Raw genomic sequence first — 14,421 nt, forward strand, 5'->3', positions numbered from 1 at the left:
GGCGCCATTTTGAGGCGGTCCCTGAGGTGTGTGTGGGTGTGTTCGCTGTTTCCTTCGCTTTTCGTTCCCCCCGCGGAAACTCCATCGTTGGGCCGTGTTTTTCCTCTACTGTCAGAATGTGGCTTTAAAAGATGTCTGTTTTCCCAGGCGGTGTTGTGCCAGCGGGTGTGGGGCTGTGGCCGTGAGGCGGTAGCGCTGCCTGAGGGGACTTGGCCACAGAGCGCGCGGGCGGGGGCTGCAGCCCCGGGGCCTTCACCTGAGGGGTGTGGCCTGCAGGGAGAGGGGCTTCTGGCAAAATCCTCACAGCTACACAGCGCTGCTCGGAGCTCCCTAGGTGGCTGTGCTGAGGCCCGAGTGCCTGTGGGCGGCCTCTGTGCAGCCATCGCCCGCTGCTTGCGGTGCCTGGGAGCTTCCAGCCGTGCCCTGCCCGAGCGCGGAGTGACCTCACACGCAGTCACCGCTCTGCAACCAGCACGGGTTTCCTGGCTGTATCTCATGGTCTGAGCCTGAGTCACCGCCTGTTCTGACTCTTACGCTCGTGGAATGGCGGCACGGCTGCAGTGCGGGGGCTGTGTATCTGTTAGGGGAAGGCACTTTGAAAGCAACGAGAACGTTTTCCTGAAAGATTTCCGTATGATTCATATTTTGTGTCCCTATGCTTCAAATGCATGTCACCACCGTTTTTATCTCAGCAGCGGGACCCATGTATAAAGCCCAAAGCTGTAAGCGTTACGCAGCGGGTTGGAATTGGATGGTCTTTAGGTCCCTTCCAGCCCGAGCCATTCTAACATGAAAAATATTTTTAGCATACTTGCAAGGAATTCTGGATTGTGTATGAGAAATTGAACCTCCCTTGAAGAACGCGCTGATGTTTCTTGAGAAATGAAAGCAGTTTGTGTTTCCTGAATATTTTGTCGATCAAAAGCGTTTATTTCAAATCAGATAGGGCCTATTATCAAATGCCCTTTAGTTTTGCTGGTGGTGAGGCCGCGTCAGCTGCTTCATGACTCACGGGCTGCGGTCTGGGACGGAGCTTCCGTTGTGCTCCGTGGCTGGGTCGGAGCAGTCTGCAGGTGGCACCGCTCTCCCACTTTGGCGGCCAGACGGAGCTGGAAATAAGCTCGCTGTCAGATTTTTACGGCAAAATTGAGTGCTTTTCCCTCGGTCCTAAATTTACTACTTAAATTGAAACTTATAATTTCACTTAGCGAATCAAGCAGAGTAAAAATGGCGTTTATTTAATTGCCTTGAAAAGGAAGGATGAATCAATTTGTATGGAGATGCAATAAACACTAATGTTGTCTGGCTGAAATAGAACTATGTAATGAGTTCTGTACAAGACAGTGACTTCTCATTTTTATTAACTTCAGCTCTGTTCTCTTCCACAGTATCGCGTGTGGTGCAGTTATCGCAGCAGCTGCCCAGGCAAGTAAATGGATATCTTTGTCAGTTCTTCACATCCTGCAGTGTTGTTATGGTCACCTTGATACTGCATCGAGTGAATCAGATGCTAAATATTTGCTCCACTTTTTACCTGGTTGTGGTGGGGCACCACAGAGCTGGCACACTTCTAGAAAGGAAGGATGGGGCGGGGCCACGGGTGCTGAGTCTGAACCCCCCCAGCTCCAAATACTTGTACAGAAGCGCCTACAGAACTCCTGCTCTAGGTGACACCACAACCAAAGCCGCAGGGTATTTCCCAGTGGTGCTTAATGAACCTGAGTTCCTCAGTAAATAATTAAATCCACAGTAATAAGAAGACATGGGAAGAAAAAAATTAGGGCACTGCCAATTAACTTGAGTCCTGCAGGAACAAGCTATTCATTAAGAAGAACTCCTAGGAAGCACTGCTGAGGAGGACAGAAAAACTACAATTAAAAAAAAAAAAAGTTATTTCTAAACTTGTTTTTCCTGACTCCAGACCTGGCAGTTTGTCCTTGCCCCCGTGATGTGGGTATTTCACCATCACCGGGGCCACCTGCAAGCTCTGCTGACTGTATCCGTAGCAGATCCATAGGGCTCTGGGGAAGTTGGTGCTGCTCCCTCTGCGTTGCCATATCACACATCCAAGGGGCCAACTCTGATCTTTCCCTGTCACTTTTGTAACACTGTGTTGTCATAATATTTAATTTCAAGCCTCGGCTTTTGTAACGGATGTTTTAAAGGACGATTAATATTGTCCGAGATGTTTGCTTTTAGAAAACTTGGGTGGCTCTTTAGGGAGCTTTTTCCTAGTGCCTGAAAGCACAGAAGTGTCTCACTAAGACTTTGACTTTTGTTTTGTAACTGACTGAGTTCTCTGTATTTCCCTGGCTGCCCCCTAGTTCACTGGCCAGTTTTTGTGGTTTACTGAAATATTTTTTCCTCTTCTTATAATGGTCTCTCTCCCTTGGTGCACTGTGTAGGAGTCATGCAGACAGAGGATTTGATTAAACAGAGAAATGCTGAAAATAATTCTGCATAAAGCATTTCAAGATGCACATGAGGACTCTCTCCCCCTCAGTACTGATTTTGCTATTAGGTGAGGCTTGTGATGAAGGAAGCCAGGGAGAAGCACGCTCTTGCAGGTGTTTGTGTTGTGTGCCTTTACTGCTTTCTGCTCAGCAGATGAGCAGACTTTGTATCCTCTGTGCTCTTGCCTGCAAAAAGATGCTGCGCTAAACACGTATAGAAAAGTCTGAGCATTTTTAATAATAAATTTTACTTTACACACAGCCTGATACCACTTAAATGGAACATACCCTTACTGCTTAAAGACCTTGATTCGTTACTGTTAAGTTTTCTTTGGCTTTTGTTATTCAGCTCAGGCACTCAAGTTTCCTCATGCAAGATTCTTAGGCACGTTTCATGGATGGCTATTGCAGTACACTTGGAAACAAGCTGGTATAACTGGCATACGTACATTTATTTTTCCAGCTAAAGATTTTATTTCGTTGTACTTGTTTCACAATGTTACTTGTCTTTCTTATACTTGCCACTGTGGAGAAAGAGGGAAATTTGGCAGCCAGTGTGGATGCATCCTGCTTTTCTCTGCTTCTTTCATGCACAGCACTCACCCAGAGTCTTAATGCAGCACATCCAAGTGCAGAGAGGCAATTTAAATGGAGGTCATGCAGGGAATTCCATGCCCATCCCGTATGGCAGTAGATGCTAAACAGTTGCAGGTTGTGTCGACAAATCTTTTTCTCTGGGCGCCGTATGCCTCCAGCCACGTCCTGCTGCTGAACAAAGGCATGGCCAGCCAGGAATGCGGCTGCGACACATTCCCAATTGTTTCACAGTGCGAGCCAAGTTTTGGATCAGATGCTTCCTCTCCCCAGCTACAAAGCTGACTGCGCTTTCACTGCAAGCATTTGGGCTGTGAATGAAAGGCACCTCGTTACCCTGGGCAGCGTGCGCCTAGACAGCACGTAAGCAATTCTTTCTGTAGGTCCAGAGACTGGATTTGGGTCTGTCTGCACCTCTGTTAAAGTCAGAATGCATTTGGAGTGCTGGGACAGCTCCAGTTTTGCTCTGTTCCATGTAAAGCACATTCCTAACAAATAACTGCTAAGAATCCTTACAGGGCTGGCTCGTGCTTTTCAGAGCCACGGCAGCAAACAGAAGTCACTGCTGGACAAGGCTGTGCATTACTCTGAGATGCTCATCCTAACATGAGACCGAATGCCTACGTATTCTTACTGTGCCTTGAAGCATGGAATCAACAAGACAGCACACAACATGCAAATGTACATTTTTAATTATTTCAAAACACAAACACCCCGCCCACATGGATGTTCATGTAGGAGAGAAAACAGCACCAAGACAGGTAGTCACCGTGTCAGAGATGCACACAAGCGTGTCTATGTCATGTATGTCTAGCAATCAGCTGACTTACAATTACAAAATATATCTGGTTTGTGCTGCGTGTCTTGTTCCACTCCTTCAGCATAACAAATCAAAACAGAACCGTGTCAGAAAGAGACTTGGAAGTTCATGAGACAGGGGTTGGGACAAATTAGCAAGTCTGACAGAATGAACCCCTGCCTGTAACCAGTCACACGAGTTAAAACTGCATGTGTCAGAACAGGGAATTCCCTCTGCGAGCCCCGGGCACTTGTACCCTGCTTTTCTTTGGCCGTCTTCCATGGGGCAGCCTCAGACAGAGCATAACCTGCCAAAGGGCCTCCCCAAAGCGGTCACCAGATGACAAGGAAGCAAACAAACTTGCATCCGGCGAGACATCTGGGTTCACTCCTCCCTCGCTAAGGAGAAATCCCAGCTTCTAGCTGCACAGCTGCTGCTTCAGAGCTGTGAATGCCGCAGTATTTACCTGAGCTGCTGTTGTCTGTCAGCCTCGGTTTCTGGTGAAGACAGTGATGTCCTGTCACAGTGCCAGCTACCTGCAGGAGGACCCTGAGAGCAGAGGTCTAGCACCCAGATGCTGGAATGTTCCTGGATCTCATGTCAGGATCAGCAGTGCTACTGCACTGGCGTGGTGCGCAATTAGCATTGCAATTAACGCAGCGCTGAAGAAGATTGCCTGCGTTTCCCGCAGAAGTATGTCCTGGAGAAAATGTTTCCTTCAGTTTTCCTGCCTTGCCTTTTTTGTACTTCAGACCTGCCATGGTATGACTTTAAGGAGATTGTCCCAATTGTAAGCAGATGTCCTCTTCTGTGCAAACCTGGGCGAGATCTATTTCTGACAGCACACTCGTTCAACAAGTATGATGAGGTAGGGCCTGCTTGGGCGTCTAGTGGCTAAATTCATGTTTATAAACTGCTCTGAAATCCTCAGATGAAAAAGGATTTATGAACACAAAATAACAAATAAGCATCACCGGCCACCTGCATTCCCGAGGCAGCAGCCAGTGCTCGCACCCCATTAGGATGCAGACCAACAGCGCAAATCTGGTGGTTTGGCCACCGGTGATTTTCATTTTTATACAGAAAACTCTTCTGGCATTTGTAAAAATAGAAAGAAAAGGCATGGTGCCAAGGGTTGTTTAAATTATGGAGGGGCTGCTGCTGGTGTGTTGTTTATATCACCAGAAAGGCTACAGCTCTGGATGCACCCAGGGGCAGCTGCAGCCCTGGTTCCTAGCAATAACCACCCTGTGAGTCTTTCTGCTCCCTGCACTGGGTCCTGCCTTCAGCACAGAACCACAAAATGTCCCTTTCCCAAGCATGTGCAGGTCTGCAGCTTGAACCATGCCATGCAGGTCACAGGCAGCCCAGCAGTGTGCACACAGGTGGGTGTGCAGTGGCTGTGCTTGCGAGCAAATGCCATGAGCCCTCAGCTGGCATTGTTGTAATTGTAGCTATCATCGTTAATGTGTCACAGAAGTTTGCTGGAAGAACTCCACTGTTACAGCAGTGCTTTCTAGGCTAATTAATACCAGTGCTGATGGGTGGAGTGATTTGCATGGCTGATATTTCAGGCAACAAAGTCTACTTTGGTTTAGCATTGGGCTTGATGGGTTCATGAAGAAGAGCATGGTAAGATGAGGACAAGGCTGCAGGACTGAGTGGGTCCCCCAGCGCAAAGCCCAGAGCCGTGGAAACCACAGTGCTAGAGGTTGCAGCATCACCATGCTAGGTCATCAGTGTGCTGGGTCATCACCATGCTGGGACATCTCTGTGCTGGGACGTCGCCATGCTGGGTCATTGCTGTGCTGGGACATCACTGTGCTGAGTCCCCATGTTGTGGCAGCTCCGTCAGCCATCGCTGCTGCTCGTTAGCTGTGGACAGGAGAAAATGGGCTGGGGAGGCTGGAGGAATGTCCCTGCCTGCCTGCTACATCTGGTACATCTCAGGATAATTTATTTTAACCTCTGAAGAGACAAGGGAAAATATTTGAAGGGGATGGAGACTTGCCAGTATTTCCAGTTCATTATAAGCAAAGAATAGTTGCATATAGCACTTTTTTGGAGCAGAGAGTAGTCTGGTTTTAAATCCCTTAAGCAATGAGGAATCATATGCTAGCCAATGTAAATTCTTTGGTAAAGAATTTACTAATTAAAAAAGTTTAATTTTTGAATTCAGTCTAAATTTTCCTCTCATTTCCTCCCTTTACATACACATTCTGCCTAGCTTCTGTGGGCACGGCCGGATCCCATCTCCCTCTGCCGGCGTTTACCCCAGTTTCTCACTGATTCTCAGAGCAGTGGAGCTGGAAGGCTCAGGAAGAGCAGGACTGGGGCCTGTGGGAAGTGGGCAGGGCTGGCTGGAATGCAGACTGCCACGAGAGAGGCCAAACCGGCCCAGATTTCTCTAAAACTACCCAAAACTCACTATCGAGGGGCAAAGGTGAGGCTGAGGGCCAGCAGTGACCCAGCAATAGATCCAATGGGAACAGCTTGCCTTGGGGATGGTGGCAGATGTGCCATGCTCCACACCAGAGGCCGCAGAGATGCAGCCCCAGCTGCGTTTTGTTTGCAACAAGATGCAAATTAACAAAAAATTGCTACTTTCCAGCTGCAGGTTTTGCTTGCTCAGTAGCGCCTTGTGCAAGACCAAGGCACAACCGTGTTAACTGGAGTGCAGGGAAAGGCTATTTCCTCTGCAAAAGGGACAAGGACAGCCAGGGCAGGAGAGAGTGAACAAGCAGGGCAACCAGAAAATGGAGTATGGGGAGCACAGAGACACTGAGTATGAAGGGCTTTGCCTGATGATCACTATGTAAGCAGTTATGTTTGAGTGTTAGCACGATTTTAAAGTTTAATTAAATTCCTGCAAGATTTTTGGGTCTTCATAAATTGCCTTTGAGCTTTCTGCCAACTAGGATATACTCTCTGGCTTCAGAATATGAAAGCGAATGTTGTTGTGTTTTGCAAATGTGTTTTCTAATGCATGCAGGTGCTGACTATGCAAAAGCCTCACAGGTTTCCATGATTAACAAAATTACAAAAACACAAAGGGTAGCAGCTCTTCTTGTTTTTGACTATCCTTTACAAACAGGAGCTGGATCAAAGTGTCCTGTGATTAAGTTCATTAATCACACCCACGCCATGAAAAACCAATGAACCCATTTTTCTCAGAGGAAGGCATGCTTGGAGCTGGCCAGGGTGGATTCTGTTTGGGTTTGGCTGTTTACCTTCCTGCACTTCTCGGAGCAGGACATGGCCTCTGGGAAGCACGGCTGGGCGGACAGACGGACAGCGATGCTGCGAAACCATGCCGGGAGCAGGGACACCCCCTAGGTGTGCATCTGCTTTGCTCTGAATGCAGTGCTCGTCCTCGTCACCACCACGGCCTTACCTGGTTTAATGCCTGTGTGTTAAAGCCTTTGTGGCCCAATTCTGCTCTTCTGTTCCCAAGAGCAGGGGCTATGGTGGGGCTGGGGTCCAGCTCTGCTGCTCATGTGGGCTGCAGAGAACAATGGGAATAACTCAAAAGAAGTTCAGAAATGCTTCAGCAGTACTGCGGCTGATCCAGGCATGTGGCTTTTAAATTCTGAGTTTCAGTGAGCAATAAACGAGTAAAACAGGAAGTTATTTGCTGGTAAATGGTGATGGTATCTCACGAGGCTCATCTGAGCGGCAGGGTCTGGTCATTTTGGCTGAAAAAGTGATTAGGACCTAAAAGGGCAGGAGCCAGCCAGCTTGGTACCTCTGGGAATGGCCAGCAGGGGATGAGCTGAGCAAGGTGTTTATAAAACAGAGAGGTTCCCCTAGTGATCTGCCACCTGGAGTATCCCAGCCCTCCATTCTGGGACCTTTGTGCTCTGAGGCTGCACCTGCACTGCTTTGTGAGTAACCCTTCTCCTCCTGTTTGCAATCCCACCATGGAATCATTGCTGAGAATTAGCCAGTAACATCCTGGGCCTGCATGGACTGCATGCATCCAGTCCCCAGGCAGAGACCCCAACCCAGAGTGGACACCGTGCCCTTGGCATCCCACATATCTGTCCCATGTCATGGCAAGCCTTGATGTGACACCACTGCTTTTGTCAGTGCAGAGTTACTGATGGGATAGGGACTGCAGGGCTTGCATCCTAGCGCAGCATCGAAGGGGTTATACTGATAAGCCACAGCTCCACGTGGAACAAAGCTGGCATTTCAGAGAGACGACAATGGATTGTGTTTTCTGTATTCATTTTAGTCATCCATTTGGCATTGAGGCTGAGGTCACCCACCCAGCCGTGCACTGCAGCATCTCTGTTCTGGCCAGCAAGGAGAAGCAAAACAAAGAGGAGCTGAGTCGGCAGGAATCGAGCAGCAGTCATGGATGGAAAAGTGCTCTGCTTGATGGCTTCGATAACACTGCTACAGTCCATTCCAGGACACTGCTTAAAACCCTTTCAAGCAAGCATTTTCCCTGACACACGTCCTAGCACTTTGCACGGCCACTGGTCACACTCAATTCCCATTTCACATCGCCAACAGTAACTGCCAGCTCGGCCTGGTTTTGTGGCTGAACGATACGATTTGCAATGCAAGCGCTCCTACACCGGCCAAAAGGGTGCAGCGACTGCTGCCATCTGTAAACGTTTTCCCTACTAACAGATTCATTTCCTTTGAAACATTAAAAAGGCTGAAGATCTAACATGCATGCATATGCAGACACGTGTCTTGAAAAAATATGCAACGGGCATGTACATCCACACACCTCTGTTCAGCCTGACCTTTGCACCATGCAGAGAAAAGAGCTGATTTGTCACCCCATCCTCTGTTTTGGGAAATGCGCTTTAAGTTACACTACGGATAGCCAGGCAGCCCGTGCTTGGGTCTCACAGCCCATCTGTGGCAAGCCCTGACATCCCAGGTGCTTCTCCAGATGCACAAGGGCTTGGGATGCAACTGGCCAGCGCTGCGGTGTTTCCGTGCTGGTGCTGCCCCCAGATATGGCCGTGACCATCAGACAGAGATGTGCTGTAGTTTGGGACGCTACTGGGGGCTTCACAGGCGGGGCCAGCTATTGGCAAACCCTCAGGGCTGTTTTTTTTTAAAAGCTATTAAAGAAGCAGCAAATCCGTCCTACACTCCCTGCATTGATTCCCTCCCATCTGGGTTCAGCCGAAGCACACCAGGCTGCCTTCAGCCCTGTTTTGCTGAGGCAGTAAATAATTCAGTGTGAACTTTTGCTATTTCTGCCTTGAAATAGAAGTGGGGACATTTAGAACTGCTTGTAAAGGGGGAGTTTTATGGGAGAATCTGCGTTGTCGACCTCTCCTTTCATTTAGCTTTGGAAACAAAGGTTGTGCTGCAGAGCATGGTGGGCATGGCAGTTTGGTGATCACCAGTCCCAGGTTGGTGGGACCCCAGAATCTCTGCCAGCAGAGCTCACAGCACATTCCTTGAGTTGGTGTGGGTACAGGTGTCCTTCAATGGGAGAGGTGGAAGTCCCTGCCTTTAGGGACATGGCTTAGTGGGCACGGTGGAGGTGGGTTGATGGTTGGACTTCATGACCTTAGAGGTCTTTTCCAACCTTAATGATTCTATGGTTCAATGATTTTAAAGCAAAGGCAAAAGGAGTGCTGCCATGCCACACTGTCCCAGCAGCTGCTGGGGGCTCAGAGCTCACTGAGATGATGTTGGCACAAAGAGCTGGTGGGACCTGGGAACCCCCTTCAGAATGCAGGCTCTAGTCATGGTGTTTGCAGAGATGAGCAACCTCAGTGCTTGCAAAGCTTCCCCCTGCTTGTCGTGAGACAAATGTTATTCATCAGCCCTGCAAATTGAAATCTATATTTTTCTCGTGAGTTCTGAAGCTCGTTGAAGGCCTCTAAACAGCTTCTATCAGCTGAAAAAAATTGAATTAATTTTATTCCTATTGCCTAACGGTCCTGGGGAGTTCTTTGTCGAGAGCAAAACAGTGGAAACTTGTGCGGCGCTCGCGCCCAAGCGCTGCGTGGAAGCGCCCCGAGCCCCGCTCCCGTCCCGGCACAAGGACGGCTTTGTCCCGTGCTGGGGCTGCGGGGCAGCTCTGGGGCCCACGTGCTACCAGGCGTGCTGGGAGGGAAGGGAGAGGAGAATATTTTTGCAATTAATAAAAACAATTCACCGAGGCTAAAAGACGCCCCTGCCTTAAAACTGACTCTGATGCTTCCTTGATAGCCGCAGTGTTTGCAGCCGGTTTGAAGCTGACAGCAGATGGGTACACAGATACACATCTAGTCTGGCCTCTGTCCATGTGCATGCAGAAAGTGCTGCTTTATGTTCAGATATGAGATATTGACTCATTCCCTCCCATTATTTTCCGCTCCATTATCTCATTTTCACAAGCATTTAAAATTCTTTGCCTTTCTGAGCATTCAGAAGTTACATTTTGTCTGCCTGCCCTCCTGCCCGTCAGTTGTGGAGAGCTCCCAGCCAGGGTGCATCGCACCCCAAACAACCCCACGTGGCTTTTGCTCGTGAGAGGGATTCATCGAGACTGGCACCGAGCTCCTGTGCACGGCTGGTGCAAATCCGTGTTCGGTGCGTGGAACATCCGAGCCATGAATTGCACTAATTTCTAAGGATGCTGAAGGAGTGTGGCAGATGAGCGAGTACACCGTGTCTGTAAGGACATCTCCAGGGGACACGTTTTAGAGCAGACACTCTGCAGTCCATCCCACAGAACAAATGCTTGTGCTGTTTTCTGAAGCTGAATATTCCTCCAAACTGTGGGCTGATTGCTCGGACTGGCTGTCCTGGAAAGCAGAAAAATCGAAGCTTTGCTAAAAATGCCCTGGGCTGCATCTCCACCGCCCACGGTGCTGGGCAGGTTTGCCCCAGGCACAGGCAAACAGCTGTGGTTTTGCTGAACCAGCGCCGCCTCACCTGCAGAAATCCGGGTCAGTAAACCAGCACTGCAGAAATAGATCTTTTTGCCATTGCTGCAGTTTTTCCTCCAAACTCACGTGTGTGTTCAGATTTGCTCTGAAAATTATACTCTGTGAACTCTAGAGAGCTCTCACCGCCGTGTCCCAGACAGCTCTGCTGTCGCACAGCTGTGCATCGGGGTCTGAGCCTAAATATCTCTAAGGGGCAAACCAACAGTTGGAGGAAAGATGCAAAATCACTGTGCCAGATATCCTATGCTGCCTTCTTCGCATCTCCATCATGCATCTCAATGCTGAGAAAGTGGCACCCAGCTTGGCCCCTCCAGGTCTGCACCCCCCTGTGCTGCTGGGACTGGTCGTGGGCTGGGTGGGCGCACGTTCCATAGGATGTGGAATTTGGTGCTGTGGAGATGGTCCTGAGCACAGGAAAGTGCTGTCAGTGTCATGGCATGGCTTCTTCAAGCCACTGATCTACCCAAACAAATGTTGGAAGTGAGTCCAAGGACGTCAGCACAGTTGGTTACAGCAGAGTGTAGATGCTGCAAGAAAATCAGATTCGAAGTTAATGATTTAATTTCTAGCAAACAAAGAAAAATCAGTGGGCTAATGAGATGTAAACCTAATAACTTGGTGTACCAGGACTCACATCTGTTATTGCAAGCTCAGATCTCAGCACAAGATGCAGAAGCCGTGCAAGGAGGAGGTGGGTGCAGGCATGGAAAGAGCTGTTAGCAGGCGGGCAGACCCCAGCCAACGTACAGGTGCTTCTGGGAAGGATGTCAGCGTGATGAGCAGTAAATCCCTGCAGAGTGACTGCGAACTTTTCAGGTTCTGGGTTGTTTTTAGATTTGTATTTAATTAATTTCCAAGCCAAATACATGCTATCGTAAGACAACCTGCAGTACTGTTAAGAAAGGCTAACAGGCCTGGCCATTATTTTACAACTTATTTCTACAATCTGTTAAGGCTAGATAAGGCAGGTTTCTGGTACGTGTAGGAAATTGCTGTAAGTACAAGACTGACAGGCACTGAAGCAGATCAGTAGATATGTCGCACTGGGTAAAACATGGCAAACCTCAGCGAAACCTCCTCCTAACAGCCGATGTGCACGAAGATAAACATTATCTGCCAAGTTCCTGATTTCTCTTCATCAGAGTATCACTGCAGAAGCTGATTTTCCTCAAGAAGACTATTTTCAGAATGCAGCCTATTTGCTTTTTTTTTGGCATGTGTTTCACAAGTCCTCTGTAGTCTCCCAGGCAAGGTCAGCTGTTATTGTGCTGCCATCAATAATCTCTTCTTAAGCGTACGCCGCTCAGCTCAGAGAGGAGTTTATGGCTGCACTACATCTTTATTAGGAATGAGCAGCACCTTTACCACTGCTGAGCTGGTTCCTAGCTATTTATTAAAACCTGACACTGACCCTCCAGCTTCAAGAACATTAAATCAAATTGTCCGGAACTCCACAGAAATGTCAGCCGATGAGCCGTCTGGAAATGCTGAGCATTGAAGCTTCACAAAATGATTTCTTCTTTTCCCTTCAGAATTTCTTCCATAGATAAATACATAGACAGTGGTTCAGAGAAACTTAAGAAAGACTTGAACCCAAACTTCCAGCTTTGCTGTAACACGGAGATCCTGGCAATAGAGCATTGCTTTGCTGCAGGCTGAGAAGTATTTGTCTCACCGTGCAGCGAAATTCCACATGTGATCATGGCACGGAGCCCTCGCCAAGCTGGTGCGGCCATCAGCCCCGGCTCAGACAGTGACATCACCCGGTGAGAACACCCTGCATGCCTGGGATGAACTCTGTAAACCATGCACAGTGTAGCTGGTTATCTAGTTTAAGTAAATCATTGCAAAAACTAAGGTCCTGTTAATTTTTATCCCAGAATAATTTCTTTAGCTTAGGCACGAGGCAGCTTAATAGCTTTCTATTCAGCAACGCTGCCGTGCTAATTTTCACGCTTGCAAACGTTGACATCCCAGCTACAGACTACAACAAATTGTTCAAAAATCATTCTGTTCTCTTAAAAGAATTCCTTCCCTTTGTGCGTAGCGCTTTTATGTTAAGCAGTCAGCGCGTATGCATGGTTAGGTTTCATTAAAAATTTTGCAAGTCTGGTTTTGAACTGAATATGCCTTACAGCATGATTCTGAGCTCAAGGACAGCTCTCGGCTTCCAGTCTTAGCGTAAGCCAAGGGATCCGGTCCGACCTGCAGTTATCCTCGCCTTCCCCAGGTATGCGTGGCCAGCAGCGGCTCCTGGGCCCCAGTGCCTTCCTTCATCCCGAGGGATGTACAAATGCCGCGATGATCTCCTCCCCATTCAGAAAGCAAAGTCTGTCGAGGTTGGGCTCTGCAGTGGCAATGGGGAGCGGCAGCACAACGAACTACTGCGGCCAGGGCCGGCCCCATCGCCCCCAGCGCCTGCGGGACTCCGACACTGGGTGTCCTGAAGCCGAATGGACTATTCATCTGTCAAAGAACTTTGATAGTTTGTGATAAGAGATGTCAGGCAAACTCCGTGTTACTTTTTCCTTCACTGTCAACAACAGCACTGTATTAGATCGTAAAAGCCACCCATGGTTTTAGAATGCGGTCTGTTAAGGTGATTGTAAGCATTTTAGGCTTTTAGCAAAGCGGTCTTATGAAATTCTTGTCCACTGGACACGAGCGCTTCCAACCATGCCACCGTGTCCTGCTTCTGAATAATAACACATCTCTTCTTGCTCTTCTTTCCCTAGAATGAATCTCCATACGGATGGCTGGGATCTCCTACCAGGCGATGCCACAAGTTCTGCAGAAACTGATGGATGTGGCCGAGCGCACGCGCTGCGTGTGCGGCACGCTCACTGCTGCTGCCAGGTAGCGGCATCGCTAAGTCCCCGTGTCACGGATTCCTGACGTGCACTGAATTTCCTGAACCAGGTGGCAGCAAAACGCAGAGCTCCACGCACAGTGCTGGGCACCAACTATGGTGCTTGTGATGTTACTCGGAACCTCAAGCTGTGAACCAGAGCGAGCACGTGCAAACCTGTCCGTAATGCTGAAGCAGGAGCACTGCGGGAAGCGTGTCCTCGTGGAGGCAAAGCTCGGTGACAACTGATCCTCTTTGGCAGGGTGATGGAACACCCTGAGGGACACCAACCAGAGGGATACAGAGCGGCAGCAGGGGTATGTGAGTTAGGGTTTGGATGGAGGAAAACTACAACTCTGTTGTCACCACGTGGGTGGATGCTACCCTCGGCTGAGTCGCAGACTTCTCCCCCAGACCCACGGGCTCACACTGTGGGGTATGGAGCAGCGAGTGGCCCAGCTCTGAGTGACGGGGCTTGGCTTTGGCCTTCGCAGCGCTCACGTAGGGACAGAGATGGCGTGAAACGGTGGAAAAGTTGGACAGAAGCATCTGAGAGAGCGGCTTCGGTGCGCGGGGAGAAGGATGACCTGCAGGGTGAGACGGCCGTGCTGCCGCAGCCTCACGCTCAGCTCTGCGGGATTTATCACCTCGTTGCGCTGACTTCGAACGCGCAAAGCGGGGCCGCCCCGGGACGACTCCGGGAGCACCCTCAGCCATCACGTCGCAGCCCCGACGGGAGGGGACCCCCGAGCGGCAGCGGCGGCGGGCGCGGCAAGATGGAGACCGGGCCGCCCGGCCCCGGCCCCGGCCCCC

At 49.5% G+C, this 14,421-nt stretch overlaps 1 protein-coding gene across 1 annotated transcript in view; it reads left to right on the top strand.

Moving 5' to 3' along the window:
• The window catches only part of FMNL2 (formin like 2), a 111,687-nt gene continuing 110,761 nt past the window's right edge, over positions 13,496 to 14,421 (top strand). The window contains exon 1 of the mRNA XM_021399988.1: positions 13,496 to 13,925. Coding sequence (XP_021255663.1) covers positions 13,875 to 13,925 — 51 coding nt within the window. The 5' untranslated portion in view covers positions 13,496 to 13,874. The remainder of the gene's footprint in view (positions 13,926 to 14,421) is intronic.

The sequence above is a fragment of the Numida meleagris genome, chromosome 5 (genome assembly GCF_002078875.1).
Source record: "Numida meleagris isolate 19003 breed g44 Domestic line chromosome 5, NumMel1.0, whole genome shotgun sequence".
Lineage (NCBI taxonomy): Eukaryota > Metazoa > Chordata > Aves > Galliformes > Numididae > Numida > Numida meleagris.